Source organism: Eutrigla gurnardus, assembly GCF_963514095.1.
Source record: "Eutrigla gurnardus genome assembly, chromosome: 15".
In the NCBI taxonomy this organism is placed as follows: domain Eukaryota; kingdom Metazoa; phylum Chordata; class Actinopteri; order Perciformes; family Triglidae; genus Eutrigla; species Eutrigla gurnardus.
This window is the reverse complement of record NC_139938.1, coordinates 23,895,021-23,916,149: the sequence shown is the minus strand read 5'-3', so window position 1 is coordinate 23,916,149 and position 21,129 is coordinate 23,895,021. Positions and strand designations below refer to the sequence as shown.

At 40.1% G+C, this 21,129-nt stretch overlaps 1 protein-coding gene across 1 annotated transcript in view; it reads left to right on the top strand.

Annotated features, from left to right (window-relative positions):
* The window catches only part of stk32a (serine/threonine kinase 32A), a 51,515-nt gene extending 33,572 nt beyond the window's left edge, over nt 1–17,943 (top strand). The window contains exons 7-13 of the mRNA XM_084028543.1: nt 1,277–1,366; nt 3,205–3,308; nt 5,036–5,152; nt 7,032–7,157; nt 9,212–9,340; nt 15,115–15,179; nt 15,454–17,943. Coding sequence (XP_083884669.1) covers nt 1,277–1,366; nt 3,205–3,308; nt 5,036–5,152; nt 7,032–7,157; nt 9,212–9,340; nt 15,115–15,179; nt 15,454–15,571 — 749 coding nt within the window. The 3' untranslated portion in view covers nt 15,572–17,943. The remainder of the gene's footprint in view (nt 1–1,276; nt 1,367–3,204; nt 3,309–5,035; nt 5,153–7,031; nt 7,158–9,211; nt 9,341–15,114; nt 15,180–15,453) is intronic.
* The last annotated feature ends 3,186 nt before the right edge of the window (nt 17,944–21,129 follow it).

The following is a 21,129-nucleotide window of genomic DNA, read 5'->3' as shown; positions in this document are numbered from 1 at the left end:
GTCTCCTGCAAAGCAAAGAGAGATGAAGACAGAAAAGGGGAAAAAGGCAGATATGTGTGTGACAGAGACAGGACACATCATTAAATATGAAAACATGAAAGAAGCTCCACTCTAACGTTTGAGTTCTGCTGCACCTTTGTCACAGTCATCCGACTGCATTAACAATGGGCCCTTTTCTATCTGCAAAGCACCACCCGATCTCCCCTCTGTGCATCACTACACAGCGACAGTCATACACCTCAGATCTGAATACGGTAGGCAAGTATATTTCATACAGTAAAGAAGCAAGAAAACGCAGGAAAACGAAAATCAAAAACCTGAATAATGAAGGACAGAGGAAGGTTATTATATGGAAGGGAAACAGGAACAGAGAAGTGCAGAGGGGTGAAATAAAAAGGTACATAGAAAGAAAAGCTGTGATAATGGAGAGTGATGCAAAATACTGAGGGAGGGAATGAGAGATTTTCTTTGTACAGTTTTCTTTTCTTTGAAGCTCAGTATATTTGTATTTAAATAACCACTTTAGCTGCTTGTGTCTGCTTTATATAAACATACAGTTACCTTATTGTAAGGTTGTGATAATATATATATTCTGTTTAACTGTCTATACTGTGGCTACCCTGCTTTGGTGGATGGACATAATGAATGTGTTTGTAGGGTTATTGAGGACATCCACTCATCCGAACAATCACTCTGCAGCAAAAACTCTCCAGCATTGTCACACTCAGTATGACACACTGACACACACACATCCACCCACACACACACACACACACACACACACACGGTGTGTTCAGTGTGCATGTCAAAGACCAGGGGCCACCGTGCAGCACGGTGAGACACAGGTCAATGGTTCCAGGCTTTGGAAATCATCGAAGCTGCCGCTTAAACACTGACTCATCACACACGTTTAGAAACCATCAATAACACCAGTTAATTTGCATTTGATGCCTTTTAATAACACCAATATAAGAGCTTTTTGATCATAAGGATGCATAAAGGAAATGGCTTTATCTCAACAGACTATGTTGTGTATTAAAATTCCTTTGATCCTCATTTCAGCACATCTAACACATAAGCAGTACTCAAAGTGAGATACCTGCTTTATGTAAGCTGTGGTTGAATTCAATTCCAAAGGAAAAAGCTTAAATATTAGTGTAAACAGTTTATGTGGATGGTGTAAACAGAGCTCTGTGGTCTTATAGCTCTGTGCCACCTTGGGATTTATAGATTTCACGTGAGCTGCTCCGTGTAACGTTATCCCTCTGTTCTACAGGGCATGTTCATCTGACAGACTTCAACATCGCAGCCATTGTAAAAGAAGACCTAAAAGCGACGTCCATTGCTGGGACCAAACCGTACATGGGTAAGAAAACACGTTTGTGTGATGCTTCAGAAGGAAGAACAACAAAAAGCTAGAAAAAAAAGTATAATCTATTATTTACAAGGATTGTGGAAGGCTGGTTTATACATTATCCACATAGCACATGCTTATGTTTGCTAATTCAAATGCTCGATGACACTGACAGGATGTTAGTGACTAACGTTGTTAAGCCGAGGTTCCATGAAGGAGGACGTATCCTCCCGTTGCTGTGAAGTATGCACTTTAACTTGATTTGTTTTTGTTGATTCATCACTCGATGTAAGGCAAGTGCCACCAACAACACGTAATTCTGACAGGAAACCCTGTCAAGAGTAGGTTTCAATAACAACATGATTGATTTGAGAGTTAATTATTGGATAAGGAGTGAATGAAAAAAAGAAAACACTTTGGGACTGCTCCTCTACAAGGCAGCAATTTAGCATAACCTATTTTGACCCCAAGTTCACAGTTCATAGTGAAGTTTGAAAGGTTAGGGAACTTGTTTCTAATTTGAAGGGTAAAAATACATAAAGTACATTCTTCTTTGTTTGATTTGATGCATGAGCCCAAAGCCTGAGGGCAGTGTTAATGGTATAATATGCAACAATATAAAAAAATAAAAATAAATAAATAAATAATCCCTCTCAATCATCACATATGACCCACTAGAAGTGTGTGGCGGCGTGTATATCAGCAAAGACCCTGTCCTTTTCTGGTATTTCTCTATTATCATCCTACCCAGCACCCTGCATTCTCCCTCCTCATGACTCTTAAGTAGAGACCAGGTCGATGTGGATTCAGCTCCTGTGAGACCGGATAGGGGCTTAACAGGATTTCAGGGGGATATGAATGACGAGACCATGCGTGTTTTGCGTTTGTGCACCTCTTTTTATCCTAACAAAGTGTGAGCTCATGATGGAGAATGACCCTGTAACCATGTGTGATTTCAGGCGAATGCTCTGTGGTGTAATAGATAATTCATGGCAGGAGGGGAAGAAGAAAATCCAGCCTCTTTCAGAGGCTTCACTAGATAAACTACACGTGTTCCTCTTCAGAAAGAGAACGGTCTAAACTCGCCATAACGGCGAGGAGGGTGTGTCTATATGCATGTTTCCGAGTTTACAGAACGTTTCTTGCAGTCCGGATCTTGACTGTCTTGTAGATAAAGAAGAAGAATGGAGTGTTGGAAATCACCTTGGCCATTTGAAAGAAGGTTACAGCTGAACAAGCTTTTCCCATAGTATAGATTATTCACTTCCACAGAAGGGGAAATATGTAACTATGTATGTATGTATGTGATAGCTTGTCCTCCCCAGAAAACCTGTTAAGCCAATTATTTATTACACATACATTATGACGCTCCCTCGCTGTTATTTCAGGTTTTATCCATGCCAATTGCGTCAGAGTGATAAAATTGATGTGAAAATTGATGAAGGCGTTCACTGTGATAAGAGGGGACGAGTGTCCCACGCACTCACAATGATCATTAGTTAAGGCTTCACCTGCAAAGTAGATTTTACAATCTGTCACTATTAAGCTCTTTATGCAAAAGTCCTGCTATGTCTGAATAAAGCAGTTATGGAAGATTTACGCAACAAAGACCTATGTCTGAATTACAAAGAAGACTAGAATTTGAGAGATAGATAAAGCAAGCTATGTTATGTTTTCCATGTCGGAAAAGGGAAATAGTTCAAATAAACTGTCCCTGAATAAAATGTTCCTAAAAACAAGGAAAAGGGTTCTTAATACACCTAAAAGAAAATGATTTCTAAGCTAGGAAAGATAGTGTCATCACACACCATACATCCATTTAATTTTATTGTACAATATCTATCTATCAGCTCCTGAGCTGTTCCAAACCTTCGAGGGTTCCCACCCTGGCTACTCCTTCTCGGTGGACTGGTGGTCGCTGGGCATCACAGCCTATGAGCTACTAAGAGGACAGGTAACGTAGACACACGCACATCACCATGGCTACCTACCTGCAGTGAAAACACATGACACCTAAACAAATGTGCTAGAAGCGTCCTGGCAGTGGGACAGACAGCCTTCACAAAACAAAAAAGGGGAGGGGTGATATAGTTATAATTGAATTTTAAGCTGACCTTACTGAGGAAGATGTTTAAACGTTTAGTCACGGTGCGAGACGAATCACTGCAGGAGAATGAGAAAATAGAATTTGAGTTATTTCAAGAGCCACATAATTGGAATATTATTTATTTAATTTTGTGCTGGTCCCATCTGGAGAAGTTTAATTATAATGTCATGGAAATAAACAGCACAAAATGCTTTCACGCAATCTTTTCGCTATATAAGGATGAGTCTTAAGGCGAATAGCGGCTTGGACTGCAGCTGCAGAATTTCCTCTCACATTTCCGGGTGATGATTACACAAACTACAGTCAGCTTCATACTCGGACAAAGACCCAGAACACTTGAAACTGATCTGGAGCTTTGATGAAGGGTTCTTGAAATCAATTCCTCTATTAAGACGTCTCAGTGCTCTCCATTTCACCCTTCTCCATAAAACTGTTACTGACAGTTACTTTACCTAACTTTCCATTTTCTACAACACATTCTGACCTCAGCTACATCATACTCCCACTGGAATAGCTTCAGTGCGCCAGGTTTATTTTACCCTAAAACCTTAACCCCTACTAGAATATGTTCTGTCCTCTTTCTGACCCTCAAAGCTACATCTTCCATTTACCTGAAGTCTTCTATTTTATCTCAAAGCTGTGTCCTGCAAATTTCCAAGTACTTTTAACTTTCACTTCGAGAGGGAAATGCTGAGCTCACACTTACACACCCAGGGTGACATAACCGTTGGCCCCTTTTTGAATATTCTTGTGTATCTGTGTCATCTACAAACCCTCTCCTAAACTTCATCGTACCCTTCAATCTGCAGATAACTCTCACCTTCTTTCAGGGATTCATTTCCACGTCATTCCTCTGCCTCCAAGGGCCTTTCCTTCCCACCTTTACCATTTCAACAAGCTCTATAAAACAGTAATCAGTCTGCCAGTGTTGGAGTCATTTGGCTGTTGAAAATGGGAGCGCTAGGTCACTCGGTCACTATAGGCTTATTTCTCCCTTAAAGGAATACACCCATAAACTGAAGTAATCAATGTATTTGAAATACAAATTGTCATATGTCACCCCCATTTCTTTTTCATCTCTTCTGATGAACCATCCGACAAAGATGAAGTGCCATCAAAAGGAGAATATTTGTTCTATTTATTTGCTCTACTATAAACCAGCTGGGAAACACGGGCAAAGCTGGCTGGATTGTCCACCTCCAGCCAGCCTGATGTATGCCTCGTCACTGTGTCATTCTCCAACTCAAGTGAGCCTCTCTGTCCCAGATAAACATCAGGGGGTGGAGAAGGACTGGTGTGAAGAACATGTCAACAAGCTTCGTGTTTTCTAACCCACAGAACGCCTTCTCCCACTGAGCAGCAGAGGGTTTAAGGTGTGATTTGAGAATAGTCCCCTATTCTCTGTTTCCTCTTTTCATTCTTATCAGTGCAGGAAGAAGGTTTCACAGTAGGTGAGCAGGAAGAGAGTACAGAGAGTAGCCACATGCAAAATAAGTCTGAGACACATACTTTAGAGACTCCTCCAGGTAGGGAATGCAAAGTATTTTCTGTAACACGTTGTATGGTCTTTTCAGAGACCATATGTGATGAGATCCAGTACACCGGCTAATGAGATTCTTCAGACCTTCCACAAGGTCCATCCCAGCTACCCAGCAGCCTGGTCTTTGGAGATGAAGTCTCTACTCAGAAAGGTAAATAAGTGACATGTGCATAATGCACAGAATACAGTAACAGCAGATAAATACAGGGTGTGCATGTATCTCACCTTTGCACATGATCCTGCAGCCCCCACTACACAGAACACACAGCAATGAAATACTGGGAGGAATTTCTGAAGGCAAGTTGCCTATCAGGACTGGGAGGAATATAAATATCTTGTAAAAAGATCTGCAGTGAGGTCTTTAACGTGTGCAAAAATGTATCTATAAAGAGAATATTGTATTTGTGTGTACTTTAGGAACACCTAGGAAGTATCACTACACTGACACCTGGATAGATTTCTACTCTTTTTGTTCCACGCTTTATTGAAAAAAAATACAAATACAACCAAAGCATATTGCTTCATGTTGCTTCTTTTCTCTCTCCTTCAGTAATCTTTAAAAACGTCTGTCTGGTAGTTACGCTGTTGATATGTTTTCCCCATGTGAGCTGCCAATGCTTCCAAGCTACTGACTGTTTCTTATCCGCCACACATCACACATCTGAACACATCTTCAGGGTACAAATGAGAATATTCCATCTGCTGGTCGGGATCTGAAGTGACTATCCCCTGTGAATTTGAGTGTGCCAGTCCTCTCTGAAATGTGGGTGTGTGAGAGTGTCACATTGTACAACAGATGTGTCTTTGAATTAGGTCCACCACACTCCCAGAATACTCTATGGTCATTTATCTAATCCTACACTTGCCAACTTCTCCCAGTGATTATGCCGGTGGCAGAACTCCAATACCACGATGAAATGACAAGTAAACTGTAAACATTGTGCAACACCAATCTGACTGGTGTGATCTTGTCATACATATGTATAGGAGACACAAAGATCTCATGTTGATGAGTGTAGCTTTTCTGGGTGGGTTGTTTTCTTTATTTCCTGTGGGAAGACAATTTTCCCAGCACTTTATTTGGGCACACAAGGTGCATTTATAGAATATTACTTTGAAGGTCACTTTCACTGCAGCCCTAATTTGCATACCAGCACTTTATTTGTACATGCAAGTCTCGCAGCAATCAGTGCAGCTTTAGAATTACAATCATCAAGTATAATTGATTATTGAGTGAGTTGCGATTATTGAGAACAATGACTCGGCTGTTTAAGTTCCACATTATAGGTAAATAAATCGAAAATACTGCAAGTGAACACAGACTCACAAACACTGCAAACACACACGCCTTGGTTCGTGTCACTCCTTAATTAGAATAATTTAGAAGTACTTGTTTTCATTAAGCATATTCTTAGATCCTAACAGTCCATCCATAATAAACTGTCAAAGCGTATTCTTCCTGTCACTATTAAGCCCCTTGCAAAGCTAACAAATACACTGTTGCTGTAGCATTTATGTTTTATCTTGGCAGCGATCCACTGCAGTCAAACTGTTGCATTGCTTCGTGCTCAGACTCCTCGCACCTCATTGGCATTCCAGTCGCATGTGTAAATGTGTGTGTATGTGGGAGAGAAAGAGAGAGAGAGAGAGTGTGTGTGTGTGTGTGTGTGTGAGAGAGAGAGAGAGAGAGAGAGAGAGTAAAGAAAGTGAGAGTGTTGGGGCACAATTCCATGCTCAATATATTTGTCCTTCACACTTCACAAAGTCTTATATCTTCATCATTGCCATTTGCTTCCTATATGCACCTCATTTCCCTTTCCTCTCTGCACCCTCCCTCTTTCTCCAGCCTCTCCTGTCCTTTTCTCAATATCATCCACACCCCCGCGCCCTTTGCCCCTGTATCCTCATTCTCAGACACATCCTTTAGGGCAATCATGTGCTTGTGTCTCAGCAGGACTCAGCGTGGAACTTTGCAGCCATGCCTCCCCGTGGACAATTGTTCTTACTCTAATCCCTCTGTCTCCCCTTAGTTGCTGTGCATAGATGTCCAGAAGCGCATTTCTTGTCTAGCAGAGCTACAGGATCTGGACTACATGTCACATGTCAACTGGGACGCTGTGCTCAGCAAACAGCTTCCTCCGGGCTTTATTCCCAATGTGAGTATCAGAAATAAACTGAGCATTGCCTCGGGTTGCTACCCAGCAAAAGGCTGAAATTTAAATAGAATAGAGATTTTTTCCAACAATTGCAAAATAAAAAAAATATTTACGAAACAAAATGACAATCACAAAAAAAAATTAACAAATATGTCATCTGCAGATGCCTTTATCCAAACTATGTTACATCTTTGATTATACCATGATTTAACCCTTTGTTACCCTTTCAGAAAAAATACCATCCATCCCTCAACCCACTACTGTTCTCTCATACGTATTCCCATACCTATAAGAGGGCAAATGTGCAGGGGGGAAACAGACAGAGCTATAATGACCCACTCATCATCTAACCCTTTCTATTAGAGCTGTAGACACCACCCTCTGCTGGGCTGAGTGTAGGCTAGACACCCAGATGCAGAGACAAAGCCAAAGCAGCGTGTGTGCATACATGCCTCAGAGAAAGCCTCGGCATGTCTACCTGCAGCTCTACGGGTGGCTTACGGATCATTATGACGAGTGAAGATAGTGCTTGCACACAATAATAACACTCAGCAGGAACTGTAGCTGCTTGGCCGGCAAACTGAAGAGCTGTGCTTTCTCCGTAGCGTGACTGATCTTCTGTCCCCTGTTTCAAAGCTGGTAACCCTGCAGGGACTGAAGGTGTGACACAAGATCTGAATGAAAGCCTACAACAGAGTCCAGTTAATTTCACTCCGTCTCATACAAATACCATTCAGAAAAAATAAAATGAACAGCAGTCACTGAAGCACTTTAATCCACTTTTATGTGCAGCTATGACAGATTGATTCAGCTGCACTAATGACAAATATAATAATTAGGGCTTCAACTAATGATTATTCCTATAATGCATTATTTTCTTGACTAATCAAATAATTGTTTAGACTTGACATTTAGCTAATTTGTTTTTTCTCCAACCAACAGTCGAAAAACCCAAAGACATTCTGTTTTATATCACATAATAAGATAATAAGCATATTTTCACAGTGTAGAAGCTGGAACTGGAGGATGTTTTTATATTTTTGTTTAAAAGCTGTCTTTAACAACTAACTGTTAAAGCTGTCTTGCAAGGCTCAAGCAATAAAAAAAACACACAAAAAAACAATCCTGTATATTTGACTGAAGCAGCAAGGTGACAATAACTGTCACTCCTTAGTGCCGGGGGTGAAGACATGCAGAATAATGACTGCTGCAAGTGAATAGATGACTAAATGACTTTATCAAACTCTAAGTCTATTGCGACTGAAGAGCAGCAGGTATCCCCAGCGGGCCATGCTGGCACAGCAGAGGAAAAGCACAGAGGATCGATGGGGAATTGACAGTGTGTCTCTATCTAATTATAGGCCTATCCTCTGTCTTCAGTCCCTTATAGACTATTTATTTCTGAACAGGAAGGGAGCAAACAGCCCTTATGTTTTGTTTGCTAACTTCCCAGCATTCAGTCTGCTTTGACTGTACTGGTTTGCTGCCGTTTGAGCCTTGATCTTACCTGTAGAATAAAAGTGTGCGTTGTATCATCGTATTTTGTATCATATCCACATCGTACAATATTACATCGTACTTGATATGAATTAATGTTTGTATTGTAACACATCAAATTTGACCATTGCATATCATTTTATGGGATGCAGATGTCAGACATTTAGCAGGGCTAGTTGCTCTTTATGTTTTGATCTCAAAGTTCACAACTTTTCTAAAGAAGCATATTATTGTCTTAAATTTGCTTTTGTACATGATACACAGTTCATAAAAGCACTAACATTTGAAAAAAGTTCTGTGGAGCACAACAATATTTAAAGTTTGTATTTTTTGTAGCAATGAGAATGATGGTTTTGAAAGAAATAAAAAAGACAAAAGTGACAACTACATCAACTTATGTCAAATACACACTGCATTGCTACTTTTGAAGTTTTGATTTAGCATTGAGGTTTTGTCTCTGAGTTTTGAATTTGAATAAGATTCAATATCTTTTCCCCTGGATCTTTTGTTGTATTTATTTTCTAATGTGTGCCTTCCATGTGTGTGTGTCTCTATAGAGGCGGAGACTTAACTGTGACCCTACATTTGAGCTGGAGGAAATGATCCTGGAGTCCAAACCACTTCACAAGAAGAAGAAAAGGCTTGCTAGAAAAACCAAGGACCAGGGATCTGATGGATCCCCACAGGTAAGGTCTTTCACTCGAAAGCAGTGGCAAAGCATGCTGTTCAAAAGAAAGTGAAAAACAAACTAATATAAAACTAAATAGAAATTAAAATAAAGATTTTAACTAGTTGTCCCCCTTGGATCGCACATGCCTCTTAAAAGTTAGTTTTCCAAATAGAAAGCCAAAGTAAGCTAATCAACGAGGTTATGATTTAAGTGAATGCTAGCACTAGCTGAGTAGACGAAGAAGAAGTTGTGCGTAAGTTTGAAAATAACAAAACTGTTTCATGGGGTTGTATGTTTACTACTGTATATATTACTGTATTATTTACAGTGATACTGTTATTCATTACTGGCAATGGAGTCTAGTGACTTTGAAGAGAGCGATATAAGCCCCTGTGGATGGTAGCAGCATAAAAACTCATTTAAGCGCCCTCTCCCAGAGAAAAAAAATCTATAGCAGGTTAAATGTACGCTATATTTAGAATATTTCCCTACTTAACCTTACAATCAGCCATTTTTCAACAGGGAACTGAAGCTGTTATCTATGGTCTCTTAAAAGCCACCAGACGACGTTGAAAAAAACCTGTAAACTCACAGAACACAGGGGTTGTTGGTCTACCGCTCTATTCTACGACTTTCGCATCTAAACTAACGCGTCCACACAGCAGCACATTATTACGTCAGGTCACATGGGAAATGTTTTTAGAAGTGCTTGGGGAAATAGCATTATGACGCTAAAATGTACGTACCTCAATGAAAAATTATGTGTTGAATACATAAGGAATACTACTGGAAAGCTACAGAACGATATGTAAAAACCTTAAAATAAAATAATAATAATAATGGACATGCACTTTAACGGTGTCTCTCCCTCTCAGTGCTCATCATCATTCATTAAAGAAAGCAGACCGCTGGTTCCATTTGGCCCAGTTACAGGAGATAATATTCATCAGAATAAATGGGCCGCCTGTCTGAATGGGGAAGGCAAAGAATGCAATCACCTGGCTCTAGTCTCTTAGTCTCTCACTCCCATCTACATAAATCAGCTGTCATCTAGCTGTTTATACACAACAAAGAGGAAATCACTGAAAGGTTCATTTGATCACCCGGTCAAGTGAGACGTGGGAGGAACACAACACACATACACATAACACACTCATAAAGACTGTGACAGTGAAAGCAGGCAGTAGTGATTTAATTGTTGGTGTAGTGCAGCAGTGGGACCTGATTAAGTGCTGTCATGTTCGGCTCAAGGTTAACCGCAGCTCTAAAGACTTCAAGTCATTTATGGTCACATGCTGTGTTTGACAGGTTGACATGTTAATACAAAAAGCCGTATTCTAATCAGAAATAGATCAGGGGCAGATTTTGTCATTAGCTTAATATTTACTTTCAACTAATCATGAGGAAATTGTTTTCTATGTTTGTAATATTTTGATAATAAAATGTGTCTTGATGAAACATTCTAAAGGGGTATGTCCTTGTCACATAGCATTTAATAAATGTGTTGGTATGACCCTATAGACAGGGGCGGCCCTTGGCATAGGCGATATAGGCGATCGGCTAGGGCACAAGATTCCCCAGGAATTTTTATATATATAATAAAAATCAGTCCTCCGGTGCCCGCCACTCAAAAGCGAAGTAGATACACAACTAAACAAAATTCATCGTTGTTGCTCGATTGGAAAATGAAAAGGCAAAGTTATCCGGTGCTCAAAACAGAAAGCGCCGCAAATGCGAGGGGGGCGCCAGATAAAATCTCGCCTAGGACGCCAAATTGGTCAGGGCCGGCACTGGCTATAGAGGTCAAAGAAAAGTACAGCAAGGTGTGTCACTACCTGTCCTGTGTCGATAGTCATTAAACACTAAATATTTTCCTGCCACAAGAAGGATTTTAGGAATGCACCTCTGAAATAGATAGTCTGTTTATCAGAGGAGATGTATTTACAGTACAGGACTCAATCGATCGTTGGAAGTGCCCCACTGAATTCTAGGCTTCTGTCCCATTTTGAATCTTTAGATTTTTTTCCCCACCGAGACAGTAAAAGCTGAGAGATCCAGCAGTAGATTTCATTTGTGTGCTTTCTCCAGAAATAGTGCACTGTGTGTTGAGTCTGGTTGTTAACCAACAACATTTCACACCACCTTTGCACACTACAGTATGCACATACACAGCCTAACTTATTGCGCACACACACACACACACACACACACACACACACACACACACACACACACACACACACACACACACACACACACACACACACACACACACACACACACACACACACACACACAGTTATTACAAAGCTAATACGTTTGGACCCTCTCCCACTCTTTGGCACAGGCGAACAGTTTATGGGACTGCTTTCTAATAGAAGTGAAGTAATTTGTGTGGTCTAGACTCCGGAGCACAAACCTTGCCAGCTTGCAGTAAGAAGTCAGCGCTGGCCTAAAGTGCACCATGTTTTATGAAAGCTGACAGCTGCTTGTGGAGACCTGCCTATGTGTGTATATCAGTGATATCTCACCGTGCAGTCAAGCAACATTCATCATCCTTTGGTCTATTCAAACAGAGAGAACGTCTCCTATTCTAATGAAATAATGTTAGCAGCCTTTTCAGGCAAACATTTCTTATATTTATGGACACAGATGAACAGTGTATGGTCAGAATAAGGGAAACTATTGTTTAGACGGTGAAATGATATTGTTCTCATGTGGATTACATTTCATGATTAAATCACATTATTCATGTTTGATGTATGCAGTTCGACTGAAACCAGGATTCATAATATTCAGCTGTATTTGTTGACAAGTCTTTCACATGAAAATGGAGAAAACTATATTATTAATTTTAACAATAAACAAAGAGTGTCATATATTAGGAGAAAGAGGTTGTTATGCATTCCTGGAGAGGGTTTATGCAGATCAGTGACGGTTATAAGTAGTAAATTGTAACAGTGGTTATGATTTGCTGAACCTTTCTTGAAGAGATCAAAAACAGAAGTTTACAGATTATTTTGTAACTCCCTCTCTGGAGCTCTGCACAATTTTGGCACAGTAACACCGGTAAACAAACACAGTCTGGGGCATTAGTCCTCCCTTTTTCAAGTGCCAAAAACCTCAATGTCACTTTTGAAGGGTATTTTGATGAATAGGTCTGTTCAGAAATATCCATATCTTGATAAAGAACTGTTTTCAAAATTGAAGCAATGTTTGCCCTGGCCAATCTGGAGAGAATATTTGCTTTACTGCCTATAAATATCCGGTTGTGCAAGGCTTTTCCATAACCATTTACAAGGGATCTGGGGGCCATTTGTGATGGATGCCCAGAAGAGAGAGCCTGAGAAAGACCGTGAGTGATGGGTGCACGTGAAAGTGAGAGGGAGCTCTGTGCAGCATTTCTGAAGAACAGCAGATCAATATTGAATAGAGTAAGATGTTTTGCCCTTACATATGCCTGTCCAGGCCAGCTTCTTACTCATTACCCCGAGGCTGCTCTGTATTCTTTGCATTCTCCAACCTTTATTACTCTCCCTCTCCTTACACTCCTTTCACTTTACTGTCTACATGTCACTCTCACTCCCCCTATACAGTGTAGGACCCCTTCCTCATCCATTTTAGCATTATCTCCCTGCTTCTGCCTTCCTGTAATACATTGTAGGAAAAGCACGCATGCAACCATTATTAAAAATACATTCTATTATAATAGTTCATGATCGAGAAATGATCAAACTTTAAAAGATTGTAATTTAGTGCACACTCATGAGCTCTCGTACAGAGTCCATTATTTTGCACATTTTCCTTTTTGTGCAATGTCTTTCATTTAATAATTACTGGGTTATTTCATGTATTAAACAATATACGGAGATAATGATAACGTATATAGATTGTTTAAATAACATAATTGCCACTTCAAACCCAGTACACTTTAGCAACCATTTTACAAACAAATGCCATCCTCAGTTAAAGACAGAAATAAAGTAACCCCAGATAAGGACATTGAGAAATGTACCTGTTAGGCGTTCCCCCAGCAAAGCAATTCCTGCTGGTCTGTCTCATTAAATGGGAAGTTTAATCGAAGCAATTAGCTTCTGACCTGCCTTTTTTAAGCAACAAATAAAGAGAGAGAAAGAAACAAAAAGTGAATTGCCCAGTTAATGTTGCTTTTCTTTCTGCAAGGCCAGTGGCATCTTTTGGCATTGAGCACAAATGTAATTTACAGTAAGCTTTCCTTCAATACCTTATTTAAGTCCTTCTCTTTTTTCCTCCCTTATTTCCTTCTCTTTCCTTATTCCCTTCCTCCGAAGAAAGCAAGGAATGAAAGAAGGAAAGAAGGAAATAATTACAGAAATAAAGATCAGGAAGGAAGGACCTTATTTGCTGCTTTCCTTTTATCCTCCCTTATTTCAGGCCTTTTATGAAATAACTCTAAATCACTAGCAAACACTTATTTAGTAAAGTCTAACACGTACTGAACCCTGACTGCACTGAAGAGGATTTCCACTGCAAGCTTTTAAATAGTTCAACTTCCTCCTGCGACTGCTGTAAATAACAAAGTCTTCTCCGGTTTCTTTGAAAGAAAAGATTAAAAAGAGTGACAAGAGACACCAGAGATCTGCTTTGCACATCAACTAGGGGAAAGGGTTATCCAAAGGTAGCGTTTTATTATCGGGTTCTGTCATGCCTTTACATTCATGTCATTATGACCACATCAGAGACTCTACATCATACCTCGTCTGTCATATCTCTTGTTTGTCACATCTATCACTGATGTATGACAAATACAGTATTCCTCCTCGGTCTCTGCCTGCCTGTTTGTTTCTTTGTCCTTTCAGTAGTCTGCATCACCCACACAAGCACAGCCTTTCTACAACCTACACCTTCTGTTCTTTCCATCCGCTTTCCAAATGGACATATACATCTCGCTCTCTTCTCTCTCTATTCCCTGACATAATTGAGTTGATGGCTTTTGGTCTGCCAGTGGCTGCTTTCCCACTGTGACAGCACCTGTACACAGCCTCTCTGCTGGGCTGTGTGACTGGCTGTTCTGGGCAGGGAGTCAGCCATTTCTCTACTGGAGGGGCTTCCAGGAACTTGGATATGAGTGGAGGGGTGTGGGGCGAGACAGCATGTAATCATACCTGTGCATGCACTTTCGTCCTTTTCTTGAGGATGAGGAGCAAGCCCTTGGATGCCCTAACCTTAAAAAAAGGTTGAGGAAAGCCACTTGGAACCTCCTTCTTTTGGAGTTTGGAGTTGCAAATTATATTTAATTTAGTGTAAGTAAGGTGCATGTACACAAAGAGGGAGTACTGGCAAACCCTTCGGTGCATTGCCTCTGCTAGTGTGTCTCAAACACACCCACAAGTGCCATAATGATGATGTATATCTATAATCTCCCTCCTCGCCGACTCCTTGAGAGAGAATGAGAAAGCATCTGTCTACTTGTCTTGGCACTACAGCAGCGTGAGAATAGCCTGGCATGACGGAGCCGGATGTTCTCACATGGTTAAGTGGGCCAAATGTGAGTGAATGGAGCAGGTGGAGACACCAGAGCACAAGTGTCCTCTAAAGTTAGATCAAATTCCTCCTCTGGTATCTTATTAAAACTGCACATTATTTGTCATCCCTAACCAGTGACACCAAAACAACTCTATGTGCATTAAATGTCTTCCTGTAGCTGGGAGTAATAATAACTAATGATCAGCCCCGATTTTGTTATTGCTTTTTCAGAAATGCCAGCAGTTGAGTTACTGACGTTCTGTATTTTTTTCTCTCTTTCTCCAGAACGGTCAATTGCAGCAGAGATTGGATAATGTCCAGAGAGACTTCATTGTCTTCAACAGAGAAAAGTAAGGAATCTCCATTACCTGCACAACAACTTCTCATGCTTCTCATTGAGAAATAATTTGCCCAGATTTAAACTTTAAAACGTGGCAAACATTCAAAAGTAATATATTTCTTTATAGGGCTTAGGTTATTTTGGCACATATGTAAGTATGGCTTAACACTATACAGGCAGGCAAAATGTCAGTAAAAACAGCCAACTTTGGCACACAAGTCTATGGGAAAGGTCAAATAAAATGACAGTAATGAGTTCTAATGATGATGTTCTTTACATAACAGGTCAAGGCAAGCAGTGGTGGATTCAGATTGCTCTGAGCTGTCCATGACTGAGAAGAACAAGGCAATAGAGGACGGACAGAACAACAATGTTGAACCAGCTGCCTACTTATCAGGCTAGGTCTCGGGACCAGAGATCCCTGCGTAGCCCCTTCTCACTTGCACCTGCCCACAGCTTGTAGTTCAGCAATTTACACTCAGACACCTATTCTTCTATCAGCACAGGCACTCATCGCCAATGTCCCTGCACCACTACGTCGTCTTAACACAAATGTCGTATGTACTTGTGCTTCACTGTTCACCCACAAGAAACCACCAACCGTGAGCTGCAGGACTGCAGGAGAGATATGGACTCCTAGAGCCGCAGTCATGCCAGACCCGGGCGTTTCGCTTTCCTGTCACTAAGAAGAATGACTCTCAGCAGAGTGTCACTCATATCTTACATCACTCTGGTGCTCTAAGGTCTGCTCAACCTCTACGCTGGGCAACGTGCTGAAGTGAAAAGGAAGTCACTCCCCCTGCCAAAAAAGGACACAATGCCAGAGCTGTAACAGGAAATAAAGTCTGGCGTGGTCAGCATGTACTGCTGCTGTCTTGGCCCGGGATAGATTTCTATTTCTGGTTAATTAGTCAATTAAGCGTAACAATGGTTCTGTGTTATGGAAATGGACTTAACGAGATTTGACACGTGGAGTTAGGTTGGCAGCATATATTAAAAAAACGAACCCTTTGTCCCATGAAATCTACAGGACTTGAGATTTGAGCATGACAATAAGAGTACAACACATTCAAACCCAGGGGACAATAAGGTAAAAATGAGGCCTTTGTTTTTAAGGCAGCAACCACAGATTCCTCTAAGATAGAAAATGAAGAGCTGAACTGTAGGCTTGAGCCCGAGTGGCTCACTTTATCATAGCGGCAGATACATGGTTTTAGTGGTCATTATGCTTAGCTTTGCTAGTCGAGCTAACAAAGATGGGAGGATTGCAACATTTGGCACAATGTCCCAGATTCATCAGCTGCAAATATAGGCAAGATATGCTGAGCGGTTTTTTTTTTGTCACTTGCATGTGCTTTAAGTTACTATTAAGTCGATACAGACATTTGAAATGCAGTTAACGGGTTTGATGGTCCATTCTAGACCCTGGAAGTTTATATGAAGTTGCATAGTTAAGGCCACCAGGTGGGGCACAAGAATTATACTAAGTGGACCTTTTGAAGCAAGTTTTTTTTTCACACTGGTTTTCAAACACTGACATGTTGGACTAACCTTTGCCTCAATCTGCAAATGACCAGCAAGGTCTTCAAATGAAGGTCACATGTTCTGCACTGAACCTTGCTTTGCACATGCGTCTTCATCAACTGTAGCATTTAAGCAAAGAGAGAGAAAAATCTCAAGCTGTGAGTGACCACTCATTCCCTTAGGGATGGTTTTATAGACAAGGATTAAGCTGAGTCTTTTTTTCCACTTCCTGTCTGCATTTGTTTTTGTCAAAAATATGTTTATGTCCTGCCTCCTTCTTCTTTTTTTGTAGAATACAAACAATTACATGTGCCACAAGATAAGCCTGTATATTTGTATTCACAATGAATTGCCCCTGTCGAATAATACATTCTGCAGCAAAATTCTTGCTATTGCTATTCAACGATAATTTCGCACCAGCTGGATAACACAGTGGGGACAAAATCTTAATATTGTTTTTCACATACAAAGTTGTTGACAAGAAAACAATGCCAGAAACAAATAGACACCAGGCCAGGCAATACCCCCCGTTCACACGATTTAAGATTGACTGTAAGACTTGGATTAAACCATGTCTAAGAAACATAGGGATATTTTATACCATCAATATGGCACACAGCTGGTCCCCTTAAACTATACATGTAGGTACAATAAACACCTGAGCTGTAAGTAAATGTGATTTCTACTCATGTCTAGTCATTCTGTTGACCTAAATTTTACCAAACTGCAATACGATGTATTACTTGTAATTCTATTTTAAAAAGATTTCACTTAATTAATTACTGGTGGCACTTTTCTATTGAAAACTCGTACAACGTTTTGACTTTGTGTTGTTGTTGTTGTTGTTGTTGTCATTGATGTAAATTTATCCAAAAGGTGATTTCCTGTATAAGCTGTTAGATATAGTGGGATAGTTAAACAGGTGGAGTGATCCTGATTATACTCGGGTTAATTATATTTGTAAAGGATTATCTTACTTTGTTCATATGTAATCGGGTTTATTGTGAACCCTTCCAAAAATTGAACTTCTAAAATAATAATTGACAAAAAGTATTTGACCCTGGTCATACCATCTTTCAACAAAAGAAGTAATTAGTCTGGGAACACATTTGTTCCACCCCTGTGAATTGCATTCCTATTAAGGTTTTGTTGTCCTTCAGTTGTCACTGTGTGTTTATTGTATTCAAATGTGATGGAGTTACAAACTATTAAGGTGTGCCTTAAATAATGACTTTCTTTTTCTGAACCAATCTGACTATGCCTTGTGCTATATTTCACTTTATGTCTCTCTGAATTACCATATTTTATTGAATAAGCATTATAAGTAAAATGGGACAAAGAATGGCATCGGTCATGAAAGATATTTTTTCTTTTTAAATCAGAATCCAGAATAGAGATGAGATGTAAAAAGGGAAAAGGTTGTTAAATATGGTATGTGGTATGTGAAGGTTGCTCTCCACTATCCTAAATATGATGCTGCCCCCCAATGTTAGCTGACAAGTAGTACAGTTAGTAACCTACAGTGAGGTGGAGAGACTTCCAATGGACATCCATGGTTCAAATAATATAACTGGGCCAAAAGCACAAGCATTTAACACATTTCAAATAGTGGAAACTAAAATTATTACTCATCCCCAACTTCAGTGGCCGCTGTTTGTCTTCAGATTAATTGGATCTCTCTTCCTCCCCCTCCCCCTGTCCCCCTGTCCCCCTGTCTCCCTCTCTCTCTCTCTCTCTCTCTCTCTCTCTCTCTCTCTCTCTCTCTCTCTCTCTCTCTCTTCTCTCATCCACAATGGGCTTAGCTGAGGCAGCACATTTCCACATTAATGGCTGATCTGAGGGGGATTTTTCAATTGATAAATGCTTCCCCAATGTGCTTGGAATTACTACAGATAAAAGCAAACCCCAGTATATCACATAAACGTACAAAAATATGCTGTTTTCTACTCGCTGTACACACACACACACACACACACACACACACACACACACACACACAGGCTCATTTGAGAAAGGAAAGGACTAGATAACAAGCAGTGTACATTACATACACTGTGGAAATGTTTGTCACTACAGTTTGGAACCTACAAAAACAACAGGTGGGGTTGAGAATTTTCAGTATCTCACGATACTCTTCTTATATGTCGATATCTCGACCTCTCTTGATACTGTACATACGGCTGCACATTTCAAGGTCTCTGCTGTGCAATCTAACATTCAGTTTTCAAACGTTTTTAATGTAGATTTTTGGGAGTTGTGAATCGATTGAGAATCTCGATTCTTACATGAATTGACTTTTTTTCCCCACAGCAACAACCAACCACCACACAACACCCCTGTTTAGATGTGAAGTTGCTGACTCATCTCTAATCCCAGACCCAGTCTGTTCTTTATGATCGTCATCTCTGCCATCTGACATGATTACTATGATGTCATTAGACATTTACTGGCCATTAAACAGTGCATGAGGGACCTTGCAGCAGTTTTACTGTTGGACCTCACAGTGAGGGTATGTAACCCCTCCTGTATGAAAACACAATGGGACTTCGTGGATAGATTGGTCATCCTATTAGTTAGACCACAGTGTCATGAATTTGTTGTTTTGTTTGATTACTTTCATGATGCCCGATTTTCCTACTAATATGCTTAATTTAGAGTTTGGATACACAATAGTTTCCAATGACAAATATGGTCTGTGATGCAGAAACATCCCTAATGGTTATCTAAATGACAGAAACATAACAGCAAGAGATGAAACTTACCTTTGTGACCTTCTGAGTTTTGACAGTCCCCAAAACTCCACATACACAGCTTCATCTTGGACGTTTACTGTAATGTCTTCTTCTTTTACCATTCCTCCCTGCAATATTGACAAAAAGCACCTACAGTTCCAGACGTCTCAATATCTTAAACCTACTTTACTTAGCAGTTTCAAAATAAAAGCCTTATTCACCCTTTGCAACAGAATGTGGTATGTTTGCATTACCAAAAACGCAACATACGTTATATATCATATTGAAATAAGTTAATAGACAATAAATTACATATTGTGAGGGAAATAATTTGATTCGGAAAAAAAACATCAGAAAGTAATTTTTACTCCTCACTGAGGAGAAGTTATAGCATCTGTTGCATCTACAACACATAAGGTCTCCTGGAAACTGACTTGGGTTATGCAAATGTTAGCATCCAGCCTAAATATCTCCCTTTACCTACAACCAAGTAACTCTGTAAACATTAAAAAGTCATGGAATGTTCCATCATTATTAGTTTTAATGTTACTGTTATCGACTGAAAAAACGATAAACTTAAAAAAAATGTACCTGTAGGCGGAACTCCTCCTCTATTGGTGGGTATTGAGTTGCTAATTTGAATCAACGTTGGCTAACGCTAGCGAAAAGGCTACGTTGACACTTTTTAACTTTGACTGTCATATCTATGTATCACAATGCTGGCGGGCCACCCGAGGGAAACCTAGCTATTAAAATGATTTAAAATGTTAACCAACCGCCGGTTAGGTGCCACCGTTAGCATTAAAATATCAAAACAACAACGTTAGCCTACTTGAGGTGTTCTTCTACACTTAGAACGCCGTAGTGGGCGCTCAGTGCTTCCCCTAGCGGCCGCGGGATGGACTGCACCAGTATAGCACACTCCACTGTTGCTGTGAGCGGTGGTAATAAAGTTTATTTGCCGTAAGGACTCGATGTTTATCTTAACATGGAGTGTTTTCTTTTCATACTGGGCTATTATAATCGTAACATATCGGATATGCCTGGCAGAGACACTGTGACAGGAAGGAACCGATGCTCTGCTGTCAATCAAACCGCATCCAAGTCAAACTACTTACCCTGTCTGAATTGTTTATACAGTCACAGCCATGATGACTCACTGTCTAATTAAACGGGCAATTCATACACTGTAAAAGGAGTGATGTTCTGCACTATAAAGTGGAACCGTAGGCGTGTAAACACCCAGAAAAGACGTGGATACAGATATATAGTGCCCTGGGGGTTTTATTCTGGTTTAATGAGAAATGAGTAATAGTTTCTACAAATTACAGGAGAGACTCAATATGTAAAGTTAATTTGCCTGGATTGTGCTAAAAACCAATGGTGTGTGCACTTTAATTTACAGGAATGGTTCTGCACAAAACAATCACCAGTAGGCCTAAAAACTCACAAAAAAAGAAAGACCTGAAGCAGACAATCATGTAAATACCATGTAAATTATTATGCAAGTTGGAAATAAGGTCACTTTTGTTCATTATAAAAAATATAGCCTACTTTTACACTTTGGATTGAGTCGATAAGTTTAGGTCTCTACTATTAATAAAGACTATTCTCTTAACTGCCTTACGTCCACCCTTAATGCATACTTCTCTTTCTTAATCTGAGTAATGTAAATAAAAGCAGTCAGTCAGTTGCAACTCATGT